The sequence below is a fragment of the Solenopsis invicta genome, chromosome 2, assembly GCF_016802725.1.
Source record: "Solenopsis invicta isolate M01_SB chromosome 2, UNIL_Sinv_3.0, whole genome shotgun sequence".
In the NCBI taxonomy this organism is placed as follows: Eukaryota; Metazoa; Arthropoda; class Insecta; order Hymenoptera; family Formicidae; genus Solenopsis; species Solenopsis invicta.
The window spans coordinates 19,596,468-19,612,378 of record NC_052665.1 but is presented as its reverse complement, the minus strand read 5'-3'; the positions used below and the strand labels follow the sequence as shown (position 1 = coordinate 19,612,378).

Here is a 15,911-nt window from a genome sequence, read left to right as displayed (position 1 = left end):
TTTTTGTTTACGCCTTTGAGCCCCAAAATTAAAAATGAAGTTATCAACATAATTTTAGTACAGACGATAAGGGGATGTTTACTTTATAAGCCTGTAAAATTGGTAGAAGATCGATTCAGTGATTTTCTCAATCGTGAACATATCAGTTCCAAAAAAACGTTTTGAGAAAATCGCGTTTGCATTGAAGTTTCTATATAGATCTGTAGCTCCATAAATATTCGAAATTTTTATAAAATACATTACAGGGATATTCTACAGAATAAAAATACGCAACATTTTTTTTTTATTTTTTTTGCTCTGACACAATAGAATACTCCCTTAATATAATGTAATATCAGTAACATTTAGTGTGAAACAAAAACATGAAATAAATAATATTTTATCATTATTATTATTTATTATTACATCGTATATATTCGATCCATTTTTGATTAATTATTAAAAAACAAGTTGGGGTGATGTTTATGATTTCTTATATATTTTTTTAATAAATTCAATACTTAAAAAATGCGATACGATTTAGGAAACGCACAATTCAGTATCATTTAGGCAATTTATTGTTTAAATCGTGTTTTTTATAGCACGTTGCAAAAAAAGCTTATAATAAATTAATTAATGAGAGATTACGAAGAAATATAATAATAGATACTCGAAATATCAAACTAAAATTTCTAACATTTACTTACGTACAAATCATTACTAAATGAGAAATATAATAACTTATATGTGTGCGTGCACATGTGTGTATGTGTGTGAGTACACACTCGGCAACTCTCTTCCATGACTTTAAAAGAAAGAATTTTAGATTCGATAGACAATTTTCTCTACATTTTTTTGAACTATGGCATCTCATCGTTTTGTCTCATCGTTGCAATCTAGATGATGAGTAAGAATCATTGACATAAGTGGAGGAAATCGGCGGCAGTGCATCGTGTAGAGCTCTCGTATTGTTGCTTGATCAATGGAAAGAAAAGAAGAACAAGCGAAGCTGCAACGACACGCGGGCCGTTTCAATTGAAAAGTTCGCCCCTCATTCAGTAGTCGATTCGCGTTTGTGAAACTTCCAGAGAGAGGAAACCCGTTCTCGCTTCGGCTTACGTGGAACGCTGCCAGACAAAATTAAAGCGTTGAGTCCGGGCGCGGTGGTAAAATACGAAGCGGGGTAGTTTATTTATATGACAGCATAGTTATAACACGCGCTGACCGCGAACTTTTCAAAGTAAACGAACGCTCTTCCAATACTCGCTGTACACTTTCGACTCGGTAATCGAATACGTGTAAAGTCTATCGGCGAGAGAGAATCCGACGGGATTCTCCTGCCTCCAATTTACTGCCGTTGTTTCCCTCATATCGGCGGAAAGCGGAGTTTGAGGAAAGTCCGCTTTAGTTGCTCCCGAGGGAAGTGGTGAACAAAAATTCGCTGCATTTTTGTACAGCCAAGTTTTGGCGTTTTCTCTCCTTATTTTTCTTTCGTATCAACTTTTAGTTGACAGATTTGTCTCGTATATTCAGCAGCGTTGTTATCTACGTGAAATTCAAGTCTCGTGAGACTCGAGTACCTATAGTAACATTTCTCGTTTATTTTACCGAATGTTTAATTACGCTTTTTGTTGGATTATTTGTCATTTCAGTCATTTGTGGAAGCGAACTCCTCGAATGCGTACGTGCTGCCATAAAGTAGGATCGCGCGCGATGGCTTAGAATTTATAAGCGAGTGGTAAATGAATATGGCTTGATAAAGCGCATCGTGTCGCGCCGAGACGAAGGCGCGAAAACTTTTCTTATCCAACGCGAAGTTCTGTAATCATCGGACTTTCCGCTTCACTTTCCGCGGCACCTGCCACAGCCGTATTCACGAGATTGCTTTGTTAGTTATTTGTTGAGGAACTCGGTTCACTGCGACGAATAGACGTTTAATGAGCTCGTTCCGTTGTAAAATGTTTGTATAACTTGTCGTCGGGTTGTCCTCATCGGCGCGCATCATTATCCGCTTCGCGTTAACCGACGGAATCTAGTCTGCGCTCGTCTGCGGGACGGGCTCTACAAAGAATCCATCGACAATTATCAATGCTCTTGAAAAGCTTACTCGCTTTTGTATAGCCGCAATATCATTAGGCGAACGGAAGATTATCAATGTGTGGGATTACCTGGATAGCTTAACTACAAATACAGTCGCTCGGCAAACGATTTTGACTTTCCAATAATCGATCCAACTACCAGTGTATGATTTTTTTACATGCCTGTATCGGAATTTTCTATCATTTGCTTATTTGTACAATTATACAACAGAGATTGAATTACATTAGTTTACAGTAAAAAATTATTTTGAATCAGACAAGATGTTTCTTATAGATTTTTGGATGCTGAAATCAATGCCGCAAACCAAATTTTACCATCACGTTTCAGGTTTTTGAAATATTTTTTTTAATCGTGTTATAAAGAGTTTAAGTATAGAAACTGAGATAACAAATATTCCGCTTATAATATATAATATATGTAATTTAAGATTATTAATACGTATATACAATGTAATTTATTTTAACAGATTCCACTAAATGTATATTTATATATAGAGTGTCTTGTTTTAATTTAACTTTGAATTTTTCGAAAAAGAGAAAATATTTTAAACAAAAGTTGTATGATCCAAAAGAGGACAAATAATGATAAAATTATTCCCTTCTCACTACTTTCCATTATTCGATGGGTTGATCTAATTATGCGTGTGACGCTACCTCAGAAGTAGTTTTCTGCTTTAATCTTTTATAGGATAGCTAAAAAACAAGATATCGAAATAAAACAAATTGCATTTTATAAGAGAATAATACATTTAAGATATCGAATTAGAATTTCAAGATAACGTTAATCTTTTGTACGAAATAATCTTGAATAACGCAAAAAAGTCATTTTTTACACATTAAATCTCAATTATTTCGGAAACCTGACTGTTGGTGAAAATTGATTTACAGCATTGTTTTTAGAAACCAAAACTTTATAAGGAATTTTGTCCGATTCAAAATAATAAAAAAAAAACATTTTCTTTGTAAATTAGTGTAATTTAAAATAGATCGCGATTTACTATACTATGTTAAAAGGATTTTTAGGAAAAATTCCATTTCATTATTTAATCACGAAGAGATCAACGTTATAAAAGTGGAAATTGTTTTCTCATGAACTTCTTCTCTTTTAAACGATAATTAAGTTCGAATTCTTTAAAAAGTTTGCGATTAAAAGTAAGGGGTCTCTCAGACACTTCGTATTTTCTCTCTATCTTGAGAAAACTCTATCGCTTTGTCACGATGAGAGACGAAACGAAAGTGCGCTCATTGTTGAGAGATAAGAAACGACAGTACACAGAGCTAACGATGTGGTTGTGTCAGTCTGCAATATTGCGAATGGATAGAAATAATGATATCGTTTCTTCGTTTCAACTATTTTTTCAAACGAGAGCCGTCCGCGTTCATTATCCCAGGAAAGACTCAGCTCATTGTCATCTATCTGTTTGATCTGTCATTGAAGCAGGTAATGCGTAACAAAGTGCAATGATTACATAAGATGATTACACAGGAGTTTGATGATGGAAATACGATACTTACTCGACTGTAAGACCGTGGTTATGGTTTTGACCGTCGGGTCGGTGTAAATTCGAACGTTGAACCCGAGCCTGCTTAATGACGCCTGGAGGTCCGTAGCGTCCTTTACAGAACCATTTCTTGTGGGCATGCTCTCAAAACGAACATGGTTTAGTATAAGCGCTACTCCTCTTCTCTTACGCTTCATATTGTATTCTTCGGCGAACGAATCCACATCGAGTTTTATTGCTTTTTGGATATCGAACAGGTCCCTGCTTAAAATATCATTACAATATGTTGAAAAGTTATTTAAATTAATTTAGATATACGTTTAGTGGAAAATTGATGAATGCGTACCAGTTGCCTAAATTACATCTTAGTATTTTATATTTTTACTTTAGTATAAACGACGTTAATAACAAAAATATGAAATAAATAAAATGAGAAATGCGTAATGTAGACAAAAATTTTACAGGTTTTACCTGATTTTGTGCGTGTTAACAAAACTTAAAAAAACCAAGTTTTACTGATGTTAATTTAATTACATTATGTAACTAATAATAATTATGTAATTTTATACGAAATTTTTGTGTTTTTATAAAAAAGATTTATTATGTTGTAGAATATTTTATAATATATTCATACTTGTAATTTTAAAATCTGAACCCATTTTTATAAAATCTATTAAATTCCATATATAGTATTATTACAAATTTCATTATAATAAATAATATTAATGTAAGACTGATAAATAATAATAATACAACTGATATAAATGAAAAAATGCAAAAATTGCAGCAAGTATGTATGTAAAAAAGGCTATAATAAGTTCATTTATCGATGAAAGATTAAATATTGTACTAATGAGTACCTGAAGTATCACACTAATTTATCATTAAATATTATATTTGATCCTTTTTTCAATAAATTATTAAAATAAGTATTAATCGTTAATTCTTTATATTTCAATTTTTTAATGTATAAATTTGATACCGTCAAAAGCGATACGATATATGGAAAATCTACAAGTACATTTAGACGGCTAGTGTTGCAATAAATTAATTTGTTCTTAATGAAAGATTAAATATCGTAATAATGGGTACCTAAATTAACTTACGTTTCCGTTTATGTGTACATAAACTAGTACAAAACGAGAATTATAATAAAAAATGTTCTATGTATTCTGATACGCATTCCGCAATTCTCCTTTAATAATAAAATTAATATTAGAGTTGATAGAACATATATTAAAGATATTATTTAAAATCGATGTACCAGTATGCATGTACATTAGTAATCTTATCGTTTAAACGCGAAACATATACAAGAATTCATTTTGCTTCAATAATAATAGTCGACACTAAATTATAATTAAGTTCGTGATGACTACAACATTACACCCTCGTTATCTTATAGAAAGTTGGTGATGTTATTTCAAAGATAAACTAAAGCGAACGCTCTGCTTCGCGATCGATCGTGTTTCGTTAATTAATGTTGGAGAAATGACGTTCTATGGTATTATCTTGAAACGTGCAGAGGGATCCAAACTTTTCACGAACTTTGATATGGCTTCGACGAAACGATGTAGATAAAGAAATTTACTATTATACATTGCACGAGAGATGCGAGAAACAAATGATTTCGTAGTTCCGCCATTAATAACAAAACGGAGCTGCAGAATGAAACGAAGCGGAACTCGGTATAGTTATTTATATCTGGGTTGGATCTTAATTAAATTTTATTTTCTCCGCAGAAAAACATGTTTTATAACGGAAATATTATATTAATATTAACGGGCTTTTCTTTTCTTGACATTTTATGGCAAATTAAAGCGTTCGATAGCGGGAAGTAAAAATCAACACGGCATTAATGAAAGAACTTGCGGATGAGAAGACTTGGCGCGATAATTACGGAATATTTTATATAAAACGAAGAAAAAGTATATCCTTCCTGTTGAAGGTGGCTAGAGTTTTATTTTCAATAGACTAATTACCAGAAATTTTGCCTGGTGTGCATTCATTTGCGAAAATACGAATCTTTCGTTATTCTTTGTAATTTTTCGATACTTTTGTGCATTGAAAAAAGCGGAAAAATTAGTATGAGCAAAACATTAACCAGAATATATTGCACAAAGAGAGAGAGAGGGGGGGGGGAGCGCTGGAGGTAGAAGTACGGGACATTACGGACGGAATAAATGCCAGTAGCATTTAGTGCAACATCTCTTTGTGCAGTTGGTGTAATTAGGCGGTAGCTAGTTGTAGAATTCCGACTTGAGGACAGTCGCAAATAGATGGCCCGGACGATGCGCAGCAATGGAAAAAGATGAGAACAACGAGGTAAAAAGAGGGAAAGAAACGGGCGTTTCCGGAACGTTTTGCCTCTTTGCGGTTGGTTTCGGGAAGGGAAATATCGGAGCATTTCTCTTCTCAAGACGAGACGAACGGCAAAGGAGAGCCTCACTCGGAAAAGTGCACCCGGTCTACCTCGTACTTTCCGCTCACGTGCGCTTACGCAGACGGATATCCTGTTTAGCCGAGGGACTCGGGCAGCGCCGCGGCGGGATCATACCGCGGTCAATTTAATTTCAACTTAGATCGCAATCGAGAACTTCCGCTCGCGATTCGGCGTTTTATCGTGCGGGTGCCTGCCCTCGACTTTCCGTGGCTCTCGCACGTACGCGCGATCCAACTTTCACGAGTTACCGCGATTACGACTGCTCCGGATCGGAGCCCCGGCTACGTCGGTCGAAAGTAAATCGGCGGTATTATTGTACAGAATAGCGCGAGGATGCGGAGGTAGAACTGTTTGAGCCCCGTTGAACTGAATGGACCGTAAACTCGAGGCGTTTAATCCTCGCGCGGTTAGGTGCGTGCTCGTAAAAGTTCTGTTGAGCCACGGTCAAATATTGCACCTAGACATTGCGCTATATAATCTTAAATACTCTAGATTATACTACGTAATTTAATATACTTCTACATTACATATTACAAGCATTGGAGATTATTACATTGTACGTTATAAACTTCACTTGGTATCGGTTTACTTTTGCGCGCATTAAAAGTTGTGTTTTTTAAAAAGAGCACGACAGCACGTGGCGATGGAAGCTTTAAAGTAGAAAAATTAAATCGCATCGCCTGAGGGGGTTCTTATGGGTGGATATGCTGATATATAGTCATGAATATATAAATGTAGCACACACGCACAATCACCAACGTACTCATCAAGAACACTCGAAATATATAAAGGATGCGAGAGAGAGAGAGAGAGAGAGAGAGAGAGAGAGAGAGAGAGAGAGACTGCAGGTAAGGATAGAACATAGAACGAATGTGACAAAACCACTGCGGGGCGCTTACAAACTAGTCATAAACGTGGTGAGCCAGTGGCCATTACGAGACAAATGTTCGTCGTGGGAGAAGTGAGTTACCGGCATTACCGCGAACACTGCGGCGTTTACTTTGGGCTCTAAAACATTTTGCGCCTAACGGCCTCCAACTCCCCGCTATTATGAATATAAATCTACTCCGCCGCGGCTTTCCACCCACGTATACTCCCCCGTCCTCTTCGGTATCCGACAATTACACCAACCATGCGTTATGCGCGGCTACGAGAATAAGCGCATAACGCGGGTTGCAGCACTACTCGCTTCTACCTGTGCATAAAGATCTTGATGAAAAAAAAAAAAATTAATAAATAAATAAAGCAATATTGGATAAATAATGACGTAATTTTCAATCACATTTTATTTAATAATTACATTTAATCGCAATTGAAAAAAAAAGGATCTGTTACTTTAGTCTCTTGTCTTGAAATTGGTTCAAGATGTAGAAAACAACAAATTCTCATAAAAATAATTTTTTTTAAGAATAATTTTTGCTTGAAAAACAAGCAGAAATTGAAAAAATTAATATTACCGATCATATGTTATCACGTGTTACATATGAATTTAAATGAACGGTAAAGTAAAATAAAATCAAGGGCATTTGCAATTGAAAACGAAATAGAATATTCAAATGATAAAAAAAAATACATTTTTTAATGCATTTATAAACGTCAATATTTTATTTTAGTTAAAAATATAAAGAATTAATTACAATTCTGTTTTTGCATTACAATCAGTATCGCATGTACATATAAACAAACAGATAAAGAAATAATTATCTTTTGAGCTTTTTATTAAAGATAAAGAAATTGACCGTTGAAAATAAAGCGAATGCAAAGTGAATTATGTTATCTTTAGTGTGACACTGGACACTTTTTATGACTTCTGTTGGGAACAAGAACTATAAAAAAGAACATCATAAAATTTTAGTATCTTTGCAATTTTATTTTTTTTGTTCATCATTTAAATGCAATGGATGTTTATCAGTTTTCAATAAAGATTATAAATGGCCGTAAAGTTGGTAGATACATCTTTATATTTGCTTCAGTGAGTGGAAATAGGAGAAGCAAGAGAAAAGGCTGAAAAGCGCACCTATCGCGTCACTCACACGTCGATTACTTTCAGTGCCTCCATATCTCGGCGCTTTATATCGGTCACGACGTGACGAAGTGGTGCTTACTTTGCCTTCCTGAACGGCCATCCGTCCGGCACGCTCTGTTGCGATCTGTTTGGCGTTGAAATGCTCCGCTGTTCCGGCTGTGGAGTGCACTTGTCGTCCGCCTGCATGTTGCCCGTTGCCGGTTACCTTGTAACGATCTCCCTATTTTAGTTTACGCGTTTAACTGCCTTTTGCTCTCACCTGCACGTCAAAAGACACATCTTGAGCGACTAAATTTATCTTATCGACGTGTCGGACCGAGAAAAGCCCGATAAAAGCAGCACTCTCTGATAATATCCAACGATAATCTACGGCACCTCTGTACCTGTCACAGGCAGTTGAACGGTTTCCTATCGCTGCATATCGCGTACTTTACCGATTTCCTTGACATTGGTCATTTTTGTTGCATTTGACTACTTCCAGTAGCAAATGAATAATTTTAAATAAAAAAAGTCTTAATGAGATACGAATTAGGCAATCGAATTACGCATCTGCATAATAGCTCTCTCTTACAGCGAATGGCATATTACTGAGATGAAAATTGAAATTGATTGTTTAGGCAAACCAATCTGATATGAGATGTTATTAATGTTCATTGATGTGCCGCGGGCGGACAAAAAAAACAGAATTTCCCTTTAACTTTATCTTAAATTTCTTTTTGATGGTTGCGCATTCATATGGAAGAATATTTCGTATGATCATTTCGTGTCATCTTAATTCTAAATTTTGTTTCATTATGCGATATTTCTTTACATTATATTTTCTTTTCTACCAATAATAATCGTTAATAATGTACCATAAATAAGCAGTTTTTGTGTTAAAAAATTAAATGTCTCAAGGAAGAAAGTGTCTTGGTTGATCATTTTTTTCCCACTTTAATATTGCTCATCTAATTGAAAGTAAAACTTTGAATGTTCATTCTTGTTGTCCAATATCAACAATCAAGTCATATCTCTTCTCTTGTAAACTTATATTAACGATATTGAAGTTTGTGATGTGTTTAGTCGGCATACGGCTTCTCGCTGTTATGAACTTCATTTCGAGACTCTGGGCGTTCTATTTTAACGCCCCTTAGCAATAGATCATGCTGCATGGCCCTTTAATTAATCTATAACGATGTTTGAATTGATAATTCATGGCTTAATATGATAATGACGAGTATATTAATTATGGATGTTGTGCGAAAGGAGACGCTTCCGGCAGTATTGTGATGCTAGGTCACCGAATTCTGAAATACAGACGCACTCGAACCAATCAATCGATTCCCTTTGGGATGAAGGAATACCCAAACGGTCAGTCGTATAATAAAAAAAATGTTGGATATCAGCGGTATTTTATGCCAAAACGCCTCCTTCGAACGTTGCCGTAGGCACGACTTTGTTTCAGACACTACTTTATATTGATAAATCTCTTAAACTCGATTCAATCTTTTCAGATCAGGAATTTTTTTTTAAGAAATAAGGTACTATATAGATTGTCTAATTATTTTTACAGACTTGAAATATTGCTGAATATAAAAATAAAGTCAAAATTCAATAAAACTTCAAAATAATAATCTAATATAGCTAATCCAAAAAAATAAAATATTGAATTGAAATGAAATTATTTGTTACGGTTGTAATGCAAATTAAGCGTATTTTGTCGTTTATGTGGCGTATATGTAAAATAATTGTTCATTATGGGTGTTTCTTTCTCACATTTGTATTGGTTAATAACATTTCTTTATTACTAGCTACTTTTCCAATCATTGAATCGAAAAGCTTGAAAATTACGCGCGTTTGTACATTATGCATAATCTAAATATCACCAGAAATTTATAATATCGATTATATATGAGTAACTGCCGTGCGAAAGTAATACGGCGCATCATGTTGAATCTTTCATGATCCGAAAACTTTCAGAACTAACTCCGTAAATCACTTTTTTCATCTTATGATTGCATTTATCACATTTTTTAATTAAAGTTTAGACAATTTTTTTTAAAACGTGCTTCGATTGGACTAAACAGTTTAGTATTTATCAAAGATATTATTTTTTTTTTAATTTTATTGATACATATATATCATTGTATGTACCATTAGACCTGAAAGAGTTGAAGGATTGTTTATATCGGTATTCGTAACAACGGAAATGTAATAACTTTGAAATTATAATACTATTCGGTAAGAGTCTTTAAAACTAATGAGATGTCACTATAATTTTTGTGGGTATAATTGATTGTATAGAAAACGTTATCTTGTAAAACCTGTAATTTCCGATATTTTTTTCGTGGATAATTCTCCTATATCGATTAAAATTCTTATTAAAATATTATTGGCATCGTCGAGTGGACGTTTTGATTAATTTCCGCGGCGAGTGAAGAGCGGCGCTTGCAATTTTTATTCGCGAATCGCCAGCGGTAATAGAGCACAGCTGTCGTTTTCATCAAAGCTCGGGCCGGACTGAGTCGAGTGAGCCGATGAACGGAAATGTCCATTTGCTCGTTGCAGTGCTTACCCTAGAACGCTGAAAGCGACGTGCGGTTCCTAGACATCGGTGACACACTTCGACCCATATCCCATTACCCAACGAAAATCGCCAGTCATGACACATAGAGGAGGTGACGTCCACTTACATCGGAATTTCTCTTTGTCTCGAAACTTATTGTTTCTCCCTCGATATTCTTAACGCGTTCCTTCGCGAAAATTGATGTGTGGTAACGCCTTGTTTACGTGACCGAGGCCATTATTAACCACCATACGGATAAACAGCAAAATTCCGGCGTTCTGAGTAAATACTAGCACTGAAAATTGCTCCAATTTAGATGGACTGTTTCCGACGGAATGAGTCCCATTAATAGTTGCAACATGCAAATTTAATATCAAAAAAGATATTTTGTTAATGAAATGGTCAGTGCGTGGCGGATCTGGATTATTATTATTATTCATTTGAATTTAATGTACTTTAATAACAAAATATCTCTTTCTCTTAATTACAATACATTTCAATTGCGATTGTACGCGATTGAAATTCACGAGTATTCATAATTTAAGTTTTAGGGAAATATGAACAGAAAAATAAAACTCTCTGTACGTTTTATTAATCTTTTTACGGACCGTATGCTGGCAGAATTTTGCGGAAGGGCCACTGATTGAAAAATTTGTAATGAAACAAAGTGCAGACCGCTTTGGCCTAGTTTTACATAGATACAATTAATTGAGAAATGTATTTTTTTTTTCACTGTAGTAAAAATGTCTCGAATCACAAATTCACATTAATCGCAATTCGATTACGCGAAAATACGCAATTAATCTTTGTTATCTTGTTTCCAGACGTACAACATGGACGCTCAAGTTGGCGAATCGTCGGCATGCGCGACGGCATTACTCTGTGGAGTTAAAGCCAATTACGAGACTGTTGGTCTGGATTCATCGGCACGTTTCGAGAACTGTTACTCTAGTTTAGAGGCGCACGTTCCTTCACTTATTAATTGGGCCCAGGATCAAGGTGAGTCTTTTTCGATACAGCGTGATATAGCGTGGGATTATTTAAGTAGCTGCCAAAAGAAGAAAGCGAAACGGAATATTTAAAAACTTTTCAATATTTTTTTAAATTTTAATCCATTTTTTTTATACACACGAAAAGGACGATTTTGCCGAGTTATCTAAAAATTTAAATTAAAAAAAGACAAGTTTAAAAATAATTTTGTAGAAAGTTTAAGCGTGATGAGCAAGGTTCTAAATATTTGTCATTTTAGCAAGCAATTTAAGTATCCAACAGAATTATTTTGATAGCCTAACAGAATTATTCCCAGATTTGTGTTTAAATGTTTAGACTTTAACAAAACTTCTTTCCGTGCTGATGTGCAATGCAAATTTCTTGATGATCTTAGAATCAGTAGCATCGATACATCAGAAAACAAAATTCAAACGTTCGCAAGTCAACCGATATCAAAATGTCTTAAACGAGAGGAAAGGTAATAAACGATCTAACACGATCTAACACGATCTATACATCTATAACATATATCTCGGCAGATTAATCTTTCTAATCGGATCGTTACTTTGTGCTGAATTTCACGGCGCGGCGTTTACGATCCCGCGATCTCGTCATTATGAGCAAACGTAATTAATCTGCGCATACATCCAATTTACCGGGGACGGGCGTTAAAACGATTAAACTGCCCAAACACGGCACACGATTAAATGCCCACGTATAAATTGAATTCACGCTTGTGCGCTCACCGCACACGCGGGGCACATCGTATTCTTGGCGCGGCGCAGCGCAGCGCAGCGCAACGCAGCGCTTGACCGGAAGCCGATATCTAATTTACGGCTAGCGCTAATTGCACAAGCTAGAACGATTCTACCTAATGGAAGATTTCACGTGCTGTTTATTAAATCGCGCCCGTACATATGAGAATATTCTGTACGTTGTTCCCGAACTTTCGCAGTTTCATGCTTCGCAGTTCGAAGCTCGGATGTTTGTGACTTCGCGCGTCTTACGTTAATTAATATATTTGCAGGAAATAGATTAGACAATTCGAAAATTCTTAAAACTAAATTGTTAATTAAAGTGTAATTTCGCAGTAGCATATTGACTCGTCGAAATGTATCTTACATAAATTGTAAGATTTTATTGATTATGATTTATTTAAATCAAAAGATACTAAACATGTAATGTAATAATAGGATTTGTGTAATAGCATTACTTATTGAAAATTAATTAATTATTATTTTTGTGATTTTTTAACTATCAAAAAATATCGATAAAAGAGACTCAAAGCAAGAATATTATTAAAAAAGAATTATGGACTCAAGAGAATTAGTTTTTGTGAACTATTTATATTATATATTAATAATAAAAGACTATTTTCAAGTTTACAAAGTTTTAAATATGCTTTAACTTGACTTATCGTGTTTAGTAAATTTGCAATTTTGTTCTGTAAATACTCGGAAATGAACGAAAATATTGAAATTATTTTTAATTAAAGAGCATTAAATATTCTATAAAACTAACTGCAACCAATTTTTATTTTGTTATTTATTCACATTTTATAATAATAAAAAGTACTCTGTTTCATTTTGTACACTTTTCACCGTTATTTTCACTTTCATTATTTAAATTTGTTTTATTCCAGTTTATTATATAATAATCGAAAATGCTGTGAAATAATTTCCAAGTTATTAGAGGACCAAGTGTATAATGCAAAGTTGGGTAAGTTAATAAAAAAAAAGTTTTGTGTCAACTAAATTTTAACTAATTTTAAATTAGTTAAAATTTTAATTTTAATTTTAAATTAGTTAATGGTTTATAAAATTAATGTGGTTTATGTAGACCATTCTCTTTTTTTATCAAAACCGTGATGATCTCTAGATGTTCGAGTTACCACGAGGAACCATCCTGTAGCGTAAATAGCCCACAAAAGGATTTCATATTAAATGGAATCCTACAATGCTCATTGTAGTAGCAAGTCAAAGTTTACCGAGTTTCTCCGTTGTTACAAACCTTTCTACCTCTCTTGAGATAATCGACAGGAATTTCAGCTATTGTACACAAGCTGTAATTTACGCCCATTAACAGAAGACAATTTCGAAGCCGCGTAATCAGTCCGTCTATGATGTCAAGGTATTCGAAACGCGCATCGTAGCATAAGGAAATGCACGCGGACGCGTTGCACGTCAAAGGCGAGTACGGTATTCAAAAGGGCCGTCTTGTCAGCGGCGGCGGTAGAAAATGCAATTAGAGAAAGGCACGGTGTCTCGTGACGATGTTAGCCAAGCGCAGCGCCTCCAAAGGCATCGTTGTTACACGACATTGTCTACCCGCTGGATAAATCGCACGAGCCATAATAGCGTTTTATTACGCCGTAGCTAAACCGGCACCGTAAAGCTAAATCAAAGCTGTCAACGTGTACACACTTCATGTATATATGCAAGTACGTATAGAGTATATATGTACAATAAACATCGTTTGCTGGGTCGTCTGTTGCAGAAGTAATTATCGGCGATACCGTTGTAATTGCTTTTACCGCCAAATTGTAAGTTTACGAGTGGGCGTGCAGGCGATGGCGGCGAATTAACGTTATACTCTGCGGCGCTTCTGCGCGATCATTAGTAATCGCTTACGGTTTGTTTGTCGATGGCCGCGTTGCGAAGTACGAGCGAGCGCGTCGCGGCTTGTTGTAATCCGCTTGTAATTTCTTGCTCGCGCGTAAGGTAGAGCACAGATGTTTGGCGAATCTCTCGCGCGCGTTGAATAAGTAATAAACATCACCGAAATGTGTACCGCTACGCGATATATCTGATTGTGAGCGAAGCGTCACAAGTTCTCCAGAGACGCGCTAGGTATTCAACGAGCGATCGCCATCTCAGCTTATTTCACCCTCACCTCTCGCAAACAGATACCTTTCTCTCCGCAAACTCGAGCCCGTTATTGACGGGCGAGAAATGGTTAATTGAGGATATGGGGCTACCTCTCGAATTACAAGGGTATTATGTTGCCTCATTTCAGCGAAGTCGGGAATTTTACAGTACCGGAAGCCAATTAACGAGTTTTCTTCCTTATTGAGGCGCGTGATATTACGATGTATCACGACAGGATCCGACGGCCGCCGTATCGTTTCCGCGCCGGCATCTACGGTAACAAACAGCGGCATTGTGTTTTTGAGCAGTTGACACGTTGCCAGAACCGGCCGGTGCGGCGGTGGCCGACCCCGACAATATGTATGCGAATGTACGGGTGGCTGACACGCGCGCCACCGGCGTTGTATGTACACGCGGGTATGAAAGGACGAGCTTGCTTTGGCGCGATCATTAAGATGAATGGCCCAGCTGATTAATCGCGTGCCGTTTGCCGTTGACACCCCTGGCTTTCCGCGCGGCCGCGTCGCGGCTTTTTGGCCCTCTCGTCGTCGTCGACGGCGGTTTGTCACGTTCTTCAGCGCGACGCTGTAAAGTCAGGTGATGCACGGCAGTGATGGAAATTTGACAGCGAATGAACGGAAAGAAAATGGGAAATTGAAAACAGAGGTGAGAGCGGGAAAAACGATGGCGAAATAATGGGGATAATAAAGGCGATAATTGAGAGCGAGCGGTACGGTTATCTATCATTCAAAGAATAATCGTCGTTCTTCCGCAACACGGCGAGAAATGCGGAGTAAAAAAGCAAACGTTGAAAGAACGAAAAGAAATAGCAAATTAGGATAGATGAGTATAAAAAATATAAAATTAAAGCATAACTTTGGTTTTTCTTCTTTTATTTTATTCATTTTGTGATATATGTATATTTATTATACATTCATATATTTATTGGGGTGCGTATCAATTTTTTCTATCGCTTTAGAGATATTTTTTGTGTTTATCACGACTGCGAATTATTTCATAATCTAGACGTTTTATTATATATTTTACTTTTTTAAATGTTCTGCTTTCTATCTTATAATATACGGGAGAGTTGCCAAATGCCTTAATGGACTTAAATTATTTTTATTTATTATATTTCCCATTTGACACGAATTTATGCGCGAATAAACGGAAATTATAGATTAATGTTTTAAATAGGAGAAAAGGTGATATTACTATTCCCGTATTCATATTTTGTATAACGATTTTAACAATATTTTAAATTGAAAAATTAACGATTACATTGGTCAATGTTATTATTCAATCGATTCCAAATTTAATGTTATGAAATATTTATTACTAATAAATGATATTTATAAATAAAAATATGACAACACTGCACAAAGGCTCGAAAGAAACAAGAGTGGCCTCGTCACAAAAAAACATTAAAAGACTAATTGATTTTGTTAAAAAAAAAAATT

The 15,911-nt window shown here is 35.5% G+C and overlaps 2 protein-coding genes across 6 annotated transcripts in view; one reads left to right on the top strand and one right to left on the bottom strand.

The window, feature by feature from the left end:
- The window catches only part of LOC105193867 (caspase-1), a 40,204-nt gene extending 30,641 nt beyond the window's left edge, over positions 1–9,563 (bottom strand). The window contains exons 1-3 of one of the 3 annotated variants that reach the window (XM_039446367.1): positions 8,129–8,212; positions 6,994–7,218; positions 3,594–3,844 (exon numbers count right to left, since the gene is read on the bottom strand). In XM_039446367.1, the coding sequence (XP_039302301.1) occupies positions 3,594–3,777 (184 nt within the window). In that variant the 5' untranslated portion in view covers positions 3,778–3,844; positions 6,994–7,218; positions 8,129–8,212. Of the gene's footprint in view, positions 1–3,593; positions 3,845–6,993; positions 7,219–8,128 lie in introns of all 3 variants that reach the window. The other 2 variants (XM_011158533.3, XM_011158525.3) reach the window with 2 other exon arrangements.
- LOC105193959 (alkaline phosphatase) overlaps positions 1–15,911 on the top strand; it is a 204,364-nt gene that overhangs the window by 128,930 nt on the left and 59,523 nt on the right. For all 3 annotated transcript variants that reach the window (XR_005574230.1, XM_039446365.1, XM_039446364.1), the window contains one exon: positions 11,419–11,593. Coding sequence is in view for 2 of the 3 variants with exons in the window: in XM_039446365.1 (XP_039302299.1) it covers positions 11,419–11,593 (175 nt within the window). In the remaining variant the exon portion in view is untranslated. The remainder of the gene's footprint in view (positions 1–11,418; positions 11,594–15,911) is intronic.